Source organism: Triplophysa rosa, linkage group LG9 (genome assembly GCF_024868665.1).
Source record: "Triplophysa rosa linkage group LG9, Trosa_1v2, whole genome shotgun sequence".
NCBI classification, from domain to species: domain Eukaryota; kingdom Metazoa; phylum Chordata; class Actinopteri; order Cypriniformes; family Nemacheilidae; genus Triplophysa; species Triplophysa rosa.
The window spans coordinates 22,089,951-22,110,622 of record NC_079898.1 but is presented as its reverse complement, the minus strand read 5'-3'; the positions used below and the strand labels follow the sequence as shown (position 1 = coordinate 22,110,622).

Genomic DNA, 20,672 nt, shown 5'->3' with positions numbered 1-20,672 from the left:
AAGAGGGTGAGTAAATGTTGACAGATTTTTCATTTTTGGGTCAACTATCACTTTAAAGGTTGATGTAGTTTATTATTAACCAAGAATCTAACCCACGACCTTTGTGCTGCTAGTGCAATGCTCTGCATGTTACATTTATACATTTTAGGCAATTTACTTACATTAAATCTAAAATTTGTTTGTACTATACCAAGTCCTGGTGCTTAATTGCAGCGTGCTATGCGAAGAGAGCTGCATTTCCTGTTATATAACGCGCTCAGTTCATCCTGATTTAAATGCAGAGCATTGGGTCATTATCTGACCAAGCGTTCAGGCTGAGTCTAATACGCACTGGGCTCTTAATTGATCTGGTCTGAAAACAGCATCTTGTAATCACAGGCTCATTTGAGCTGCGTCCTGAGAGCTAATGCTGGATGTGTTTGGAATATGACCTTTCTATTCTCGAACAAGTTCCTCCGGAAAGTTTGACTCATCGCTCTGTTTTGTTAATGAGATACAACATTAGGGTTTTCAGAGACAACTGTCCCAGTGGTTCGTTTGAAATCTCTATGCTTGTTTGTCTTTGTCTTTTTAGGAGAGCAACTACTGGCTGGTATATTAAAAGTAGATTTACATGTTGAGGACTTTAAATAACAGGAGACTTTTAAGCTGTTTTGATCTTTCACTGAAGTGTCGTGTTAAAGTAGGCCGACTGTCTGTCTAACATCTGAAATAACATATCAGTTTGAGATTTAGGAGTGTTACAGTTTTCTTTAATGCTATTGAAAGGAAAACACCACAACATTTTAAATATGCTGATGAAACGGTTACAAAAAATCAGTTCATTCACACATTTTCAACATTGATAAGTTTACATTTTCATTTTCGGTTCTTAGCGGGGACTGAGCACTCTTTGTTTTAGTCTTTGTGTTTGTACTTTGAACTGTCAATTATTCCATGTTGTACTTTTGACCGGAAAATAAGTTTTGTTGTCTGTGCACTGTTGTGTATGTACCCACAAAAAATATTTTGTGGGTTTTGTTATGGGTTTGTTATTGTGATGGTGTTTTAAATGGTGTAGAATTTAAACTTTCTAAAAATAATTTAAATTTAAATGTAAAAATGGATTAAAATCCAACAGCTAATTTCTCTAAAATTTATTAAAAATTTTCATGAAAATAAATAAGTATTTAATTAATACATTTTATTTTAAATATATAATTAATATTTTTTTAATTCTAATATTTGAGTTACTCAGATTTACTTATTTTACTTACATTTGCTCAGTTGAAACAGTATATTTCATTGATTTTGACAGCTTTAGAATTAACTCAATTTTTTAGAGTGTAAATTGTTTTCCTCAAAAAATTGAGACACAAATCCACAAATATTGAAGTCCATCCCATATTGTCTGTTTCCCCCGTATCTTCAGGTCATCTTGGCTTTCTGCTGGGTTTATATTCGGAAGTTTCAGAGCCGGCAGGAGAGCGAGGTCATCTCCACGATCACAGCGATATGCGCTCTGGCCATTGCACTCATCACATCGGCTCTTCTGCCTGTGGATATCTTTCTAGTGTCCTTCATGAAGTACCCCAATGGCACATACAAGGTATCAGTTTCCCTGTATCTTTTACAAGCTCCTTACTCAAAACTATGTTATCAGACAGGTTAATTCAGCCTGGTGGCTCCATTATTAAAGGTGTGATGGATAAACACAAAAGACAAAATGAAATTCCCTGGGGTTAGTGTGCGTGATCAGTGCACATTGTTCTAGAAATAAGTATTTGTCTGCCGTCAGTGTGTGTCCTGCTTTACATCATTTTCTGTTTTTCTATTTTTCTATTTTGTTGAATTTGGGAATACATCAAATTACGGAAACTAAAATCAAAATGAAAAAGTCTTCACAACCCGTCAACTTTTATAATGGTAATTAATTAATTTGTCACAGGATATTTAATGACAGCATTCACCTTTAGTGAGAGTTTAGAAAAGCTGCATTACCTAAAATAGTAACTGAAATACCCGTTAACATTAACTAATACATCATGATACCTAGGTGACATCATCAGAGGAGTTTCATGGGTGATGCAAACTATTTCGAATGAATAAAAATGTAAGAAACTTTTTCTTGACAGTTAGATTCATTCAGTATAAAAAATAAAATCTTCAGGGATGTTATTAAGTATGATTGTTATTCTTTGTGTATTTTTACAAGAATACAGTGGACTATTGTGTTTAAGTCTCATGGTCTCAACAAATCATAAAGTTGTGACTTTAACATTCTGACCTTTTCTATTAAATAAAAAATGATGGTCTAACGGTAAATATTTTAAGGGCACTATTGCTGTTAGGACATATAAATGTTTCTCATACTTCACAGATGTCAGTTAGATTTGATGCAGTCTGTGAGTTATGAAGAAAAGTGTAAAAAAATCCCCCTGTTGTCCCCCATAAAGAGACATGAGAGAAATCAATACTGCACTTCAGGCTTGTATATACAAACTGAATTAAGCACTTCATTCTTTTTCAATATTCTTTTGGATAATGAAATATTTAACGCAATATTATCTCACAGTTTGGAAAAGAACAAAATGTTCTCTTATTTTACCCTCATTTACATTTTATTCTTTTAAAGCATCCATGATAGCCGTTTTTCTGTATTGCAGTATTGTCAATATTAGGCCCTACACTTCATAGCAACATGAGCACAATTTGTTTAGGGCTGTCAAACGATTAATCGCGATTAATCGCAACCAGAATAAGAGTTTGTGTTTACATAATATATATCTGTGTACTGTGCATAATAATTTTGTTTTTATTAACACATACACATACATGCATATATTTAAGAAAAATCTCAAAATTAATTAACATTTATATATAATGTTACAAACAAATTCTTCAATTAGAGAGAGGAAATGATTTCGACTTTGTATTTAAATATGATTTCATCACATTATATTATGTCATTTGGATTCGATTTGGGACTATTTCCTTATTTAATGTTCAGTTGTGCTTTGACTGACAAAAGCAAACCAATTGTGCACCAAGAGTTTACACATAAATAAGCAAGTTAGAAGTTTTCTGAGGAGATGCGTGGTTCAGTATTTTCACCCGGACGTGTGAAAGGGCCTTTGAGCGTGCTGTCCAGAATAAATTGAGATCTAAAGACAGTGTCGGCCTGGCTTTAATTTGTGATAATAATCTGCCCTACGATTGTTAAAAGGGATTTGTAGAGGTCAAGCCCAGATATAACTTGATCGAAACTAGACGAGAAGTCTTTACCGGTTTCATTCTTTAATTGGAATTTAAGGGTTTTGAAGTGTTATGAAGAAACCAGATTCCACGATTATATCTGAGGTCATGTGTCTGGGAGGAGGAGGTTAACCAAGATTCTCAGCAGCTATGTCAGGTTAATGAGATCTTTGATGAAGACACAGATCCTGTCTCGCACATTCTTAAAACACATTCAATGATCTTTAGCTTAAAAGCCATGTAGAAAGTGTAAATATCTATTTTTGTTTGCACAGTGTTGAACATCACACATCTTCCTGTTTGCTTCACTAGCTAATAGCAATATATAAGTTTAGAGGTGTGAAATTTTGAACGTCAACAGACACGTTTGCCGTTCTTAAAGGGCACAGTAGAATGTTTACTGTAACTGTGCAGGGAAGATGCTGATGAAATACAAAACATTAACCCAAATCGGTGTGAAACTGTTGTTTGGAAATCACTCTGAAGTGTGGCAGTGATTCACGCCGCATAATAAATCGAGCAGACAACTGCTTTTGTTGTGGGAGGCTGAAATGGAAGAAGCCGTCAAATCTTTGGATAAACATGCGAGATTATGGGAGTGATCTTCTTGGCTTTGGCCCACTGGTAATCCGTTTTTCTTATGCGACGATCAAATGTCTCTTGCTACAGCTGAGTAAACTGGCTTAATGGGCAGAGGAACCTTCCTGACACCACATCTCCTTAATTCAGACTTTATTTCTGTTTCTCTGCTCGAAAGAGATTACGGCAATGAGTGACAAGCCAGGGATTCAGATAATGAGGATGCATTCTCGTATGCTTAACTTGCCTGATAAAGTGTTGTTAAATCAGGCCGGTTTTGTTTCACAGACCTTCATTATTCTAGGAAGGATGTTTGGAAAGCAACAAAGGTGAACGTGTTAAATTAGGTGACAGAGTTTAAGCCAGAGCTAAAAATGTGAATGCCATTGTGTTTGACAAATGAAGAGCAAGCCAAGTGGCATATATTTTAAAGGTAAAAATTTTAGGCTCTATTGACAGAAATGCAATATAATATACATAACTATGTGTTCAGAGGTGTATAAAGACCTTACATAATGAAGTGTTATGTTTTTATTATTTTAGAATGAGCTATTTCTATCTACATACACCGCGGGTCCCCTTACATGTAAATCGGCATGTTGTTTCTACAGTAGCCCTAAAAGGACAAACTGTTCTACAGAGCGCGTTTTGTAAATACGTTATCTCCTGCAAAGAAGCGAAAACGTGTCGACATCTTAGTTCTGTGTCAGCCACCGTAGTGCTTCGAAAGGAAGGGGTGAGTGAGCCGTTGGTTGCAATTTGCAACCTCACCACTAGATGCCGCTATATTTCATACACTGGAATTTTAAATAATAATAGCACATAAACGCTTCTAATTCAAAAGTATAGTTGCAGAAAGACATTTGTTGGGTTTTAAATGAAAAACAAAGCTCTTTTGACAAAATGTATTTTTTAGGGTGTTTTCTGATGATCAAACATTAGTGGAACGTGTACATGTTCTTCCAGGGCTTTATTGTTTCTATAAGCATCTCTATTATTTCAGATCAAATAAAATATAGGTATAAATAATATTTGAAAAATGAAACAGAAATTTGAAATGTTGCCTTAGTAATGAACTGAGATAAGGTGAGGTCGAGGCACTAAAATTATGAACAGAAAATAAAAACCAAACTAAAGCTAAAAATGTGTTAAACTTATATAGCAATATTACAAATAAATAAATAAGAATAAAATGACTATAGTGCACAAAAATTGCTAAAAAATTAACTAAAATAAACTTAAAAATATGAAAAGCTAATTGAAAATATTAAAGGGATACTTCACCCACAAATGAAAATTCAGTCATCATTCACTCACCTTCGAGTTGTTCCAAATCTTCATAAATGTCTTTGTTCTGATGAACACAGAGAAAGATATTTGGAAGAATGCTTGTAACCAGACAGATTTTGCCCCCCATTGACTACCATTGTAGGAAAAAAACAATGGTAGTCAAAAGTGCCCCAGAACTGTTTGCTGTCCTACATTCTTCAAAATGTTCAATAGAACAAAACAAAATGATAAAGTCATTTTTCCTACTATGGGAGTCAATGGGGGGCAAAATCTGTTTGGTTATAAGCATTCTTCCAAATATCTTTCTCTGTGTTCATCAGAACAAAGAAATGTATACAGATTTGGAACAACTTGAGGGTGAGTAAATGATGACAGAATTTTAATTTTGGGTGAAGTATCCCTTCAATTATGATCTTAAAATCTGATAGTTATGAATTTGTCAGATAATTTTATCCAAAGTGACCTACATTGTATTCAGACTAAAAAATGTTTTCCAGTATGTGTTCTCAAACCCATGGCTTTTGTGCTGATGACACAATGAATTACAAGAATTCTTGAAAAATCATGAACAATTATTGATCAAAGATAGAGGCAGGAGGCCTGGTCATTGTTCATAATCTCTGATAAAATTTCTTGTTATCCCTCAGCCTGTTTATTTTGTAAGGAACGAAAGCAGACGTCACATTAGTTTGAAGCAACACAGAAATGATGTTCTTTGTCTAACAATTACGAGTTTGATCTCTTGGCATGATGAAATGGTGAGTTACGAATGCAGGAATATCGTTTTTTGAGGAAGAGAGACATTTACTGCAGTAAGTCAATTTTCTCTGGCATTTGGATCTACTGAGTCATCAGAGTGTCAGGTCACGTTTTTGATGGAATCTCTGACACATTGGGAATAAAAAATACACTGTGTACTTGAAAATACGGTTCTTTGAATTACCACTGTCCCATGGTACCATTTGATGTGCTGATATAAAAGATATAAAAGATCTAATGCTGATGTAATTTAATGTGTGACAGTGCATTGTATTGTTTATTCTGACATTATTGTGTGTTTTTTTTTGTAAATCTAGAACTGGGCAGCAAACAACGAAACAAGGCAGCAGATTGAAGACACAGTTTTGTATGGCTACTATAGTAAGTAATATATTTGAAATGTTCATAATATATTTTTCAGTCATTTTGTCCACCCTCATGTGTACTTATAGTATTAGTGTTTTTTGGTCTTTGCAATGACACTGACTGTTTTGTGCTGTTTTGTGTAAACGCCTTCTTCACATGTGGAACGAGAAACAGTTGCTCTTTACACACAGGGTTTTTTGCTTTATAGTTTGAACGTTTTAGGTTTCTGATTCTCAGAAATCCACAGGCTTTTGCGGCTTGATGTTGATACGTTTCCTTTTTGAACTGGAGCAAAAGTTTTGAGTTTTGAAAGTTACAGTATGTTTTCATAATACAATGAACTTTTATCCGTAGAAAATTCGATTTCTCATGTTATGACCCCTGTAAGACGTCTTGGAACTGGAGATGACAAATGCAGTAAATTGAATTTCTCTACCTTGCATTTTAGAGAATGTACCATTCATATTTCCTTCATCATCTGCTTCCCTTATTGTGTGCAGTGCATTGTGGGAGCCTGCACAATCCACCGCTCACCATTAATGTCCATTGCCTAGGGTTATAAATTACGGCGTGTACACGATTTGACATCTGTCTACAAAAGCCGGTAGTTAAGTCACAGGACAGTTTTATTTGTGCGGTACCTTCTTGGTGAAATTAAGCTAAAGCGAGTGCAGTTTTCAGCTGAATAAATCTCTTGTCCGCGTGGGTAAAATTCTGCATTAGTCAAGTGACCTTTTCTACAAACAAGGTCGGAAAGTTTGGGCGAACACAGGCACGGTTGTCCGTCTTTCATTGCGTCTAATGCTGACTTCAGAGCGTTAAATATATCTCAATGACACATGTGCATGCTTTAATTGAGTCCTCCATTGCTTCCACTCTAAATAATATCTTTCAGCAATGTTGCAGGCTAGGACAAGGTAACATAAAATTGAGTTATGATACACTTGCTTGATTATCATTAGAGTTTGTGAACAGATGCTGCGTGGAACAGGCCGCCAATAGCAGGACGGCGCGGAGTCTGTTGAGCGGTGCCAAATGCGCCAGAGACAAGCTGTCAACCAATACAAACCAGCCAATCAAAAAGCCTCAGTTTCATCATCAGAAGATTAACGATGACAGAGCAGGTAGACGCGTCACAAATCCCTCGTCCAGCTGTCGGGTCTGAGTTGTCCAAGAACAAAAAATAAATGTGATTTTGTGCTCAAAATTGATGTGTGTTTGTTGGGAGGTGTCTTCAGGAGAACTTTGGTGTGAATTGTGTCAGAACACAAGGAAAATACTGTAGTTATAAAAAAAAGTGTAAAAGTGGGTTATGATGTTATTTGTGCCAAGGCAAGTATCTCATACTTAAGGTTGGGGGTTTAAACAAGCACCTGACCTTAAAGAGAAATGTAAATTCTGTCCTCATCTTTCAGGAAGGAAGATATTTGGAAGAATGTCAGTAAGTATTTATTTTCCCTACTATGGCAGTAAATGGGGGAAGAGATCTGTTTGGTTACTGACATTCTTCCAAATATCTTCCTTTGTGTTCAGCAGAACAAAGAAATGTATACAGGTTTGGAACAACCTGAGGGTGAGTAAATGATGACAGAATTTTCATTTTTGGGCGAACTGTCCCTTTAATACTGTCGTTCTAACTCAGTGTTGCAATCACGCTATACTTATGAACTTCTTCTTCATTTCCCATGTTGCATTTCTTCTCCCTTTGCTGCGGCATCAACACAGGGTCTGATCCTTTCATTTTGGGCTTTGTGGAAGATCAGGGGTTGCACCCTGCTGTCTATGCAAGATGCACCGTGGCGGCACCATGTCTGTACTTCAGAAAGACATGAAACTTAAAGGGAAAAGACAAATGCCACAGTAAAAGTCTTCCCGGTGTGCCGTGTGGTCCCTCATGCAGGCGTCATGCGTGAAAGCAGGCTAGGAAGATGAAGATCAAGGTACCCGACACGTTAAGTTTCTTAAGAAGATAGGGAACAGAGAGATCGTCGTGTGATCGCATGTGAGCCGATGAGCAACGCAGCGCAGGCTGCAGAGCGATCCATTCACCAGAAAAATGGTTACAGGCTACAAATACGTCTGCTTTAAAGGCCCGCGTGGAGAGGGGTTTGAGTTGTAACTCGTGCTTGCATAATACACATGATTTTCAGTTTTCTACATATTCAGTCTGCTACACCCATCGGTTTATTCTGCGGAGATGGACTGTTTGCTTTTGAACTCCTGCTGTTTGTCTTTCGTTTTTATTTGCTCTCGAGCTCATCCCGTGGCACTCGTGGGGAGGGTTCCGGTCTCATCCAGAGAAGCTCAATCCAAGCAGGAGGAGCAGGAACAAATTTGATTCCTCTGAGAAAGTGTGGTGTCAACACCTCTCATAAGCTCATCTAGGAAAAGTGCCTTTGTTCTCCAAAGAAACAAAAAACCCCTGAACGTGCTGTTTGCTGCTTTTCTATCAGGGGCTATTAACACTCTGAGCTTTGGGTATTTGCATTACAATCACCTGCTGCAGTGAAATCTAACGGTAATTAATAGATGGCCCTCGATCAATAGTCGCATCCTGCACGTCCCGCCCGCAGTCATTATACAACGATTAAGGTGTGTAGATAGCGTTGTTTTCCTGTGGATATAACCGCAGTGGTTTCAAATGGAATTATCCAGCCTTTTCCCCTTCTCTCGGTGGCATTTTTGCTCTGCTGCAGTTCTTGAATTAGTCGCATTGATTGCAGCCCCCCTCCCATCATCCTCGGCATCATGTGCAGAGATTTCCCAGCAGCCTGTAGGTGGAGATCAAGCTCCATCCAGCAAAGCAGAATCCAATATGTGTGAGGAGACTGTCAGGTCAGACCCTTAAAGGCGAATTTACAAAGCAGAATTTGAGATCACCGTCCGCCTGCGTCTTTGCAAACGGAATAATTACAGCGCCGACATCAGTGCGATCATCACGCTTGTCTTTAAGGAGGAAAAGAAATGGCTTTTTATAAAGCAGTTCGGCTCCGGAGACATTCATTCTTGTGGTTATTTTAGCTTGAATTTTGATGATGTCAGGTGCACAAATGTGCACTGTTTGTTAGAAGCGTAATTCGCAATCCCGACGTGAAGCCCTCTCAACATCCACTGACGTGCTTTAACAGCCTCTTTGAGAGCTCTTGGCTTGTTACAGCCGCCCGGTTTTAATCAAACTCTGCAGCGCTGTGTCCTGTTAAACCGAAAATGGTTTGATGCTTTGTGTGTGACAACACTTTAGCTGTCATGTGACAGTACTCAGAGCGTCAAAGATCTCGGTTCTTTTGCAAATCTGACAGTAAACTTATAAATCCCACTTTAAGCCTGGAGTTGCAGAGAACACATTTTTTGCAACTGTACAGTATGTATTTAAGAAGGGCCGTAAATGTCCAAAATAGGTCTCTTCTTAGTCTTTTATGAAGCATAATCCTTTTACCATCTCTCTTACAGCTTGACATCAGCCTGTTTATATAAATGCTCTGTTTGAGTTGCACTTCAAAGCCACAGAGTTGCACGCGGTCCCAGAGCAACAGGGTAAAAGACCCTTGAGTCCTCTAAATAATTCATTAGGTTTCAGTTTGGCCAAACGCTTTATTTTTGCATGCATTTATCTCTGGGAGATGGTTCAGTGCATATTCACAGTGGGTCTCATTTACTAACTGTGTATGTTCACTTGTAAGTTTGCACTTGGAGGGATAGTTCTTACTTCATTTGCACACTCCGATGTCATTCCAAACTTGTATGAATTTGTTTCTTCTGCAGAACACAAAAGAAGATATTTTGAAGAATGTCGGTAACCGAACAACGCTCGTCCCCATTGACTCCCATTGGATGGACACTAAACCACCGAGACATTTCTTAAAATATCTTCTTTTGTGTTACACAGAAGCAAGAGTCATATACAAGGTTTTGCACAACATGAAGGTGAATTAGTGATGACAAAATGTTTATTTTTGGGTGTACTGTGCCTTTAAAAAGATCCGTACTCCACGCCATGTAGTATTGCTTTATGCTACTTGTATACTGCATGCACACGCACTCTCATTTTAAAGTGATAGTTCACCCAAAAATGAAATTCTGTCATCATGTATTCACTCTCTTGTCATTTCAAACCTGCATGACTTCGTTCTTTCTAACACAAAAGAAGATATTTTGAAGAACTCACTTGCATTGGTTTTTTGTTCATACCATGAGTGAATGGCTACCGTCGCTGTTCGGTTACTAAATTTCTTCAAAATATCTTTCATGTTCTGCGGAAGAAAGAAAGTCATACAGGTTTGAAATGAAAAGAGGGTGAGTAAATGGTGACACTATCCCTTTAAGTAATCCGGATTAATCAACAATACAACTGGGTAAGAATAATTGTGTTCGCACCTGTTGTAAATCCCTTTTTCTCGCACATAAGTAACAGTCATTAGTGACTGAGACCTGAGACCCCGAGTGAGCATAAATATGTGTTTTGTTGGCCTGCTCTCTGTTCTTCTTGCATGTTTCAGCATGATGCCTAATGGAAAGTGCAAATCGCTGGTTGCGCCCAACAGCAGCAAGCACTGACAGATTGTGCATTTATTGAAGCGGGCAGCTGTGCATGGTGCAAGGACCTTGAACCTGCTGAGATGTGGTTTCAAACACCGCCCGGCTTTGCCTGCCATTAACGCTCGGCCCGATTTCTGAGAGCCGCATCACGGTGCCTTGTGTCTCGTAGCGGGGATTTTGTTGATCGGTAGTGGACGGTAAACCCAGATGGATTGCGGATGGAGCCGCTATCCAAGACATCCCTGGAGATTAACCTTTTAGGTTAAGTAATTAAAGGGAAATGTATATTTGTTCAGATGGCCCGAGGCCAAGTCCTTGGGCTGCGTTTCTGTTTAATAGTGTTCTTTAGAGTGGACTTTTGGCGTTTGGCTGCAAAGTACGAGGTTAGATGGAAAAACATCCTTAAAATCTTCAAATACATCCGCAGTCTTGATCTTAAATGCTTCCCAACAGCCCGGAGTCTGTTACCAATCCAAGCTTTTGTTTGAAATGTCAAGGATGTTTAAAAGCTGAATGCTTTTTCTGAATTTCAACTCAACTTTTTGCTCTTTCATACAAGAGTACCACAGACGGTTTTGAAAGGTAATCAGATCCAGCTGTCGAGGAGTCGCTGAGGTGTCCACCTCTGCACACATTTGAATCTACATCTCAGAAAAATCGGACTAGGGCTGTATGTCCTCTGCTCGCTCTGCGCTGGCTCTATTCATGCTTTCATCAAATATGTGAAAGGCAAAGTCAGTCAGGTGTGTCCTTCTGCAAAGCTCAAACTTAAAATGAGTGTGAAGATAAAAGTGAGGTAATTTCCTGAACTGTGGACGGCCCTCGCATCAGGAGGACAGCAATTCATACGCCATCACAGAATTAGTTCTGCAGTTAAAGATAAAGCTGAAGTCAAAGTAATACATTGAAGCGTCACTGTTATGGGACCTTGAAGTACAAATAGATGGATTTCATCTTAAAGGGATAGTACACCCAAAAAATACATTTCTCTCGTTATTTACTTTTGTGTTGTTTCAAACTTACAAAGACAATGGAACATTCATGGAACTCAAGAGAAAATTTTATCTTAATTTTTGGAACTTGACGGCCCCAGTCCCCGTTCACTTTCATTGTATGGAGAAGTGCACCCCAGGACTTTCTTCCTAACATATCTTTTCATGATGACACAGTTTTCAGTGTTTCTTCGAAGGTTTTCAAGAAGTGGCTGGATCGTGCGAGGAAGAGTATTTGCAACGTTCATGCAATATGATTCATAAGTCTTCTTGGATTGCAACAAATGGCAGCTTTGTCTGTATTTGCCATTTACAAGCAATATTCAGCAAATTCTCTGGAGACGTATTCAGAATATGGGCTATGGAGGGAAATCTCTGTGAAATCCATACAGGACAGTGTGGTTTTTTATTTTCTAATGTGTTCAATGAAGATGATCTTACCTCTCCTTTGTGCTATTTTAACATTACTTCACCATTCTTGTCTTGTATTACGCCACCACTTTATGAAATTGATGCAGTTTTTCCCTGCTGTAAAGACGGACATGGAATCCCATTAAGTCTTCATACCTCACCAAGGGTGTAGTGCTTTATTTTCAATCAGATATCAGCCACGCTCACCTGCAAAGTGGAACAGGGATACTATTCAAATGTTGCTTTTTCATTCTATTTATTTATTTCTGCTTTCAAGCACTTAAGTTGCAAATAGGAAAGCCATTATAGCGGCCTGTGTTATGTCGGGTAGATGTGAAGGTTTTGCATCATTTTCTTTCTTTAGCATTATAGGGTTGATATTCTTGTACAATATATTGATATTCATGTGCAATATATTTAATTTATCTATATGTATACAGCCAATAACTGCACTATTATGACACTTTTCTGATCTGTATGCTGTGTAAGATCATTCAGTGTTATTGTTTTGCACAGTATTTGTTATTCCATTCCATTCCAAATCATTATATTTGATTCAGAAAATTTGATGTGTTAAGAAGGTCTGCAAGTATTTTCAAGTTTTGTGAGCATCAAATGTCGAAAGCGACTTTGGGCGGTTCAAGGGCGTGCCGTCTGAGGTTGAGACTAGCCAAACTTTGACCCCTTGGGTCACATTCTTGATGAGGCCTATATTTGATGTGGTCCAGACACTTATTCTGGGGTAAAGTGTTTTGCTCAAGGGCACTACAAAATGGAGTGAGAGGAAGATCTCAGTGGCTCTCCGGTTCATTAATGGTTCATTTGTGATAGCAGCCCGCTCTTCAGCTATTAGGTTACCACAAAACCACTATACTGTGTCAAAATATTGTCGAATGATAAGGACAGCACTTGTTAATGTGCGTATTTGCTCTGACTGTGATTTGATTTAATTACAGTTCTGTACTAGATCATACAGTATGATGCAATGAAATTCTTTGGTTAAATATCGTTCAAGTATGACCTTTTATAATATGACTATATTTCAGTGTTGTCCCTGGCAACCAGTCATCTACTCCATTGTAGTGTGTAGTGTTAATTAGGTACTTATTTATACAGCTGTGGAAAAAGTTAAGAGACCATTTTAAAATTATTTTCAGATTTTCAGAATTTACTGTTTATAGGTGTATGTTTGGGTAAAAAGATCATTTTTTGTTTCATTTTGTGAACTACTAACAATATATATGGCAAATTTCAAATTTCAAATGTTTCTATTTGCATTGATTTGCAGAAAATAAAAACTGGAGAAACGGGCCAGAATAACAGAAAAAATGCTCAAATACTGCAAAGAAAACAAGTTCATATTCACTTTAAGCAATACAACACCAATACTTGTACATGTATTTAGGAAAAGTAAAAAAAACGAATTTATGTGATGACCCCTTATGTCACTCCTGAGGTTTGATGGTGTTAAAATTCATCGACTGGAATGGCCACAATACATCTACAAATTCTGATTAAATTAAAATTTTAAATGGTCTCTTCATTTTTTCCACGGCTGTATATATAAAATTTAATTTGATAAAAATGAAATCTTTCTGTATGCACGAAAAGCTGTTTTGTAACAATACAAAACTGTGAAAATCGCTGTAGAAATAAAATTGTATTAATAAACAGGATGTTTAGCTGGCTTTTATCAAAAAAGAAACCCTTAGAGGGTCATTACGACACATAGCAGAGGGGTGTCGCATCATCCTGAAGAGGCCTACTTATACAATTTTGTAATAAATGTATTGCATTTTCATTGCATCGTGATCCATCAATGCACTTTTATACCCACACTTCAAGATCTGGTATCATGTCTTTTGGTAGATCCATGTGTTTCATAAAAAGCAATTATAGTCCTATTCGCTGAAGGTCGCGTCTCAGATTCTGTCGCACGGTTTCTGTTTGCGTTGGATTGCTAGTAATAATGCCCTGCCACAGTGTCTTTCTGTGATGTCGCCTGATCCAACGCTGCTATCAGTATTCTTGCTGTGCTACTTTCAGAGGATGTTTGGCCTCAAGGGGTCAGTCTGAGTCCAATACAATGGAAAATTATTACCTGTGCTGATTTGTAATCCGACAGGCCACACACAAGCCAAGAGGTTTAGCAGACTGCTAATTTTCAATCTAGTGACAATCAATTCCAGCTTTGCCGCCGCTGAATGAGCACACGTCTCCTTCACGCAAACCTGCTGTGACATTCAGAGTTTAAGATGTGTATGTCCCCAAATGACTAAAGGAAATATTTGATCAAACCTGCTTGACCTTGGTTAGTGTTCAGTCCACTTCCACCTGCCAGTGCTGTGAGATCTCAACAAGTAAAAGACTGCTTGTAATGAGCTTCTGTTGTGTTTAACTGTCATCGTTCTCTTTTTAAAGCTCATTGTGTTGAATGTGGCATTGCAATCTGTATGCATATCTGTACATGTACACAGTATGGTGGGTCAACACAACGCTAATAGTTTTTACAGGAAACTGCAGGGATGTTTAGCATTCATGGATGTCATAATGTCAGTGTAATATGTTTGTTCGTTCAGGGAGGATCGGATGATACCCTTGCGAGAGACAGCTTTCTATAGTAGGACAGTGCTGGATGAGTGATCACCAGTCTCGACCTTGAATGATCGTTCTGGGTTGACGTGGCTCTTTGTGGTTTGCTTGCCATTTTAGGCTGTGATTCCTCCGCAGAGCTTGTGACCCTGATGTGTGTCGGGCCTGTAAACCTTTGATTCTCTCATACTTGACCTCCCTTTCACAGTAAACATCAAAGTGTTTTTTAACGCAGTGTCAAAGCGGTCAGCTGTTGTCTTCAATGTGATGACATTTATGTACAGAGCCAAGTAGGGCTGGCCGGTATATAACTTAAAAAAGAGATTTTTGATGAAAGATATTTTGGGACATTGTTGCTATGTATGTTGAATGTTGTATGTTTAATGCAAGACGTGAATTCTAGTTTGAAAAAAATCATAGCATGTGTTCCACTGATGGTTTCGCACCAAAACACAGTGAAAATTTGTGTTTGGTCATATTATATTTAGACCTATTCATTTATCAGGTGACATATGAGCTAAAATGTATGTACATTAATTGTATACTTGTCATCATAATATAACAGTACTGTACATGGTAGTGACAATCAATATTTTTACTTGTATTATTTTCTCATTATGAAAGTGGTAGTTCTATAGAGACACTTTTCTCTCACCCACATGTCATTTCAAACATTCACACTGCAGAACACAAGAAGATATTTTGAAGAACGATGGTAACCAAACAACATGGAACCCCATTGACTTCCATTGAATGGACACAAAGGCATTGAGACATTTCTCAAAATATCTTATTTTGTGTTACACAGAAAAAAGAATCATATACAGGTTTTGAATGGCATGACGGTAAATAAATGATGCAAGAATTTTTATTTTTTGGTGAAGTATCCCTTTAAGTATATCAGTAAATGAGTGTGCTTCAAAACAGTGACAAAATTCAATGATTTTTATGACATAAATCTGTACTTTTGTACTAGATTCCGGGCTGTGAGGTAAACTAAACGCTATTGGCTGTTTGAAAAGGGGGAGGGGCCACTAAATATTTCCCACCCTTGCTTCCAGTTTCAGTGGAAATGGAGTGGTGCGCAGATGTATTTTTGTAGACCAAGCTGAAAGTTAGTGCCACACGGGTTCCCTCGACCGAAAGCCTATGCATTTTTCCCATAGACTTTTGGAAGATCGCAAAAATAAGATTTGTCGATTAACAAAAGGTTTATGATACATGTTTTGTTTAGTAAGATATTCTTTACAAATTAAAACAACATTTGTTACTTTTGAAGCCGAAATACAATCGCCAGAAGTAAAAAGCTAACATGAGGCTATTGACAGACTACACTACGGTCGCTCGATATCAACATCGGCACCACCAAGCCTCCGACAACTCTTTCAAACTTTATTAAAAACTTGCTCCCTGGTAGGTAATTACTCCGTGAATGAATTCCAATCCACGTTTTTAGAGATTTGTACCCATGTTGCATTATTTGTGAGATTTATATGCGCAATGACATCTAATGTCCCCGCCAAAGGAAGTAGTCGCTTATAGCAACTTGTTAGCAACCGCTGTCTTTAAGATACAATAAAGCTTAAAAAAATCACGAACGGGTTATAACTGGTGTGTTTTCAGATGTTTTGTTAACCACAGACCTTATTTCAGGCAATTTACCAAAGACCCATTCAAAAAACCCATACGCTACGTCCGAAATCGGCTACTTCCATACTATATAGTAGGTGAAAATGAGTATGAGTCATAAATAGTATGTCCGAAACCTCAGTATGCAAAAAACAGTAGGCGAGAAATACCCGGATGGTCTACTACTTCCGCCGAGATTCGTGAGTATGGATCGGATGGACACTTCTCTATCCCATGATGCCACGGGAGCTGAGCAACGGTCAAATTTCAAAAGTAAATTAAATAAATATTTATGTTTTTATCAACGCTCATGTATAGGTTGATGTTAATACGTCATAGGTCAAAGAGCATACAGGTCACATGACCATAAAACATGGCGGACGCAGTATCTCCGAAATGTATTCATACTACTCCCACTCATACTATATAGAACGTACTGTTTTAACAGCCGATAGGTAGATACTTATTCAAATTCAGTATGTACTGTCACAGTATGCGATTTCGGACGCAGCGCTAGGCTTTGGGGCAATGGAGCCGGAAGTCCTAAAACTCGCTTCTGGGGTTTGCATGCAAAAATACGTCATCTCTGCGGCTCCCCATTACGCCAATGCATCAAACAATGCTAAAAAATTTTCAGCTCTTCACAAGGCACTCACTTAATTCTTGGTGTTTCGAGTCAGATCCGTGGGCGTGGCTTGTTGGTTTTGACTAAATCTTTGGTGTTTCAAGTCTTACGAAACCTTTACCCTAACCCACACCCTAACCCTAACCTTACTGTAACCATCTAAACTACCCATGATTGTTAAAATTGACGAAAAAACACGTTTGGGTGATCACATCTGACTCGAAACACCAAGGATTTAGTGAGTGCCTCTTCACAAGGGAAACTGTTTTTTGCTATTTTGTTTGGCAGGACAGAAGTGACACACAACACCTTTAATTTGGCGAAAGGACAATATCTCGAGTTGTTTACAGTTAATTAGACTTGTAAAAGGCTGAGCAAATTTAACAAACCAACTTTCCCCTAAAGGTACACTTGCAAATTTAGCTTCCCAATAACATGCAGGAATGCAGTAAAACTTTGCAACCCTTTTAAACTAATAACCATCAAAATAACAATACCCGCAAGATAAGTCTGCAATCCCAGGTGTGTTTTTACGGGCTTAATCTGGGTGCCTCGCTGTGCTTTAGTGGACTCATCCGCATTCTTGTCCCCACACCTGGGAGGGCGGGGGATTGCCGGCGTGCTATAAAAGGAGGCAGAATTTAGCGGAGGGCTCGAGGTTGGGCGTTTAATTATTTAGTTCCCTATTCCTTTTGTCATGGGGATTAATATGCTAAACTTTTCTCCCCAGTCAGGTGCTTTCCCATTAGATCTGGTTAGATTGAAATGGATGATCTGCAGTAAGGCAGTGCAGCCTATTCCCTCACCGTGTTAATATTCATGTTGTTATGATTAATATTAGCCATTGGTTAGGTGCCATGAGCTCATAGACTGGGGATAAGGATCCGTGTATCCAATGTGTGCCTGCCACTAGCATTAGATGGGTTCGGGTGTGTGCGTGTTTGCTGGAAAACGGGTCTTTGTTATTAGACTGAATAGCGGGCTGAAAGCGAACACATTTCTGCATTATCTCGTGCCCATTTGATCCATCCTTTGCCTTTTTCTGACATGCGCTAATGACTTCATTTGGAGCAAATGGAAATAAATTCTGCAGGAATAATCCAATAATTTCATTTGTGTATGATTCATGTTTTTTTTACTAACCCGCTCGTGGTCTGATTGCCTTTTTTCGACGGTTACCAATTTACATTATAAAGCTGAAATTTAACGCTGCGTGGTGCTCGCGTTAGGCAAAAGAATTTACACTCAAACGTGAAGTGTAATTCAAGACGAACGTTTCCTGCAGCCTTTATAAAACAATACAATGAACCAAAGCAGCCATCATCTCACCAGGAGCCGTAATTGCTGTCAGTGAAACGTTGACGTTCAGGTTTCACATTTACTCGCCCTGGTTTTCCGCAGCATGTCTCGTATTTAACCGCTACACTCGCGGTACCATAACGCCAAATTGGATTTAAATTCTTTGCTTGCTTCATTTGTCTTTATTTCCCATACGTCTTTGGGATTAATGCGTGTGATTTCATGTTTTAAAAGAAAACGACAGATATCTGCTGCGAATGGCATTGCGTTTATTATAGTCGACTGTATACCGAAGCATCCACTGTTTGTATAATTTGTATAATTGTGTTTTTTATGTTTCTGTTAATGAATCAGCAAAAAAAAAAAAAATGCATTGCAGCCAGACGTGGTGGTGACGCATGGGGTTTACTGGTCCTGTCCTCATAATCATCTATGGTGAAGAGAACCCCCTCCAACCTTAAAACGCTTCACAGACCCTTTAAAGTTACCATGAAACGGAAGTTGCGATGGACTTATTTTCCGTATCGTGACGTATGTCCGAGTGAAACGGCTTCTGAAATTAGAAAAAAAATGTAGGGCGGGGCTTTATTTTGCCCTTCTCTTTTTGATTGGTTTGTTGTAAGTTGGGCCTGGAGGGGAGGGCTAAAAATGCCTGGCCATTGGACAGTCAGTATAGTCCTACCTCTTTTTGGTAGCTTAATGTTTTTGATTAAAGATTACAAGTGCAAATGAATTTGGAAAAAAATAATGGTGTGCATGGATAAATCATTTATAATAATCACTGCAACACTGTGTAAAAGACTTAGAGGTTTCCTGTTTAATTTCATGGTGACACTGGCTTTAAGTGTCTGCTCCTCACCACCTTCACTTGAATTCATAATGCCTGGCAGAGTTATTGTACCACATGTTAGAAGGGGTTCGCTTGCTCGGGATCTGCCAAACAAACACAATGGAGGCATTTAGCATGGATGCTGGAGGAAGGAAGAGAGTAAGTACTGTATTTGGGTCAGCTTTTAAAGTAGGAGAAAAGCTGCGATAGGGGTCATTTAGAAATCGCTGTGAATCTGATATCACAATCGTGAGCATGTTAACGTTCACATGACAAGGCTTATTGGATATTCAGCAGACGGACCCGCCCTGATAAATGACCCCTGCCACTATAACATAGTCATTTAGTACATAAAGATGTCTTAAAGGTATAGTTGTAAAAACAACTGTGTATTTAGGTGAGTTGGTGAAGAATGGTATTGTGAAATGTATTTATTGTAGATTTTGTTTTTGGTTTAAGAAACCTTTACATTTTATTTAAAGGACTTTTAAATGGATTTAAGAGCCCATGGTGTATAGTTTGATGTCCTGTGATTTACCCTGATAGGCTTACACACATTATCATTATAACCACGAGAAACGCTTTATTCACTAACACTGCGATGAGAAATAACGCACCCAGTGATTCCCCAGACGCCTCGAGGTAAATTGTACAGAGAGTTTGCGAGAGCGTGAAGTTTATCTTCATGAGGAGCCCTGAGCCACCGAACGAACTCGTACCAGCCACATGACCGAATCCCTCACCGGTAATCCAGAAAAAGTGCAGCAGTCGAAAGATAACGTTTGGAAAAGCGCACGAACAGCTGGCGAAATCATCCTCCGTTCGCCACAGGGCTCGTGAAACAATAACAATAACCGTTTCCATCCCATTATGTTTAATTTTGAAGTGTTGCGGCTGTTCTGCTTTCTTCCTCACCTGCTGTTAAAAGACATTTTGTTTTGCTGAAACGCGTTCTGCCCTCGTTTTCAAATATCTCTAGCTTACAATCAGATTTCAAATGACTGATGTGTACATAGCGTGTTTACATGTTCATGGGAATGAGCTTTTTGTCCTACATGACCGCATGATGGATGCATTTTTGGGTTCTGTATTGTGTCTGTGGTCATTGTGAAGCATTTTGATGTGATGCCGGTATGTGTGATTACAGGCCTGTTTCCTTTTGGAAAGATGTTTGCGTGATAGAACTATTTCTCCTGTTTTTCATTCTTTCTTATTCCACTTAATACAATAACCCATCAAACTAAAGAAGGATTGTATTATTCGTAGAATCAGTAGAATAAACTTGTAACCTACATTAGAAATGAGGATGACAGCGTGGATTCGATTCATAGGGTCACGGGAGTGTGTGATCTGCTCGAGGACTCAAACAGGACAAGTTGACAAGTTCAATTCATTGCATGTCATTGCAATCACGGAAAACTATTTCTCTGTCTGCACAGTCTGTTACATAACTGTGATTATAATAACAGCGATCTTTGGACCTTTAACTTGATTATTTTAGCTCATCTCTACATTGGGGCTGAGGGCTGAT

General features: G+C 38.4%; 1 protein-coding gene across 1 annotated transcript in view; it reads left to right on the top strand.

Annotated features, from left to right (window-relative positions):
- lmbrd1 (LMBR1 domain containing 1) overlaps positions 1 to 20,672 on the top strand; it is a 78,108-nt gene that overhangs the window by 884 nt on the left and 56,552 nt on the right. Inside the window, exons 2-3 of the mRNA XM_057341697.1 lie at positions 1,412 to 1,588; positions 6,180 to 6,243. Coding sequence (XP_057197680.1) covers positions 1,412 to 1,588; positions 6,180 to 6,243 — 241 coding nt within the window. The remainder of the gene's footprint in view (positions 1 to 1,411; positions 1,589 to 6,179; positions 6,244 to 20,672) is intronic.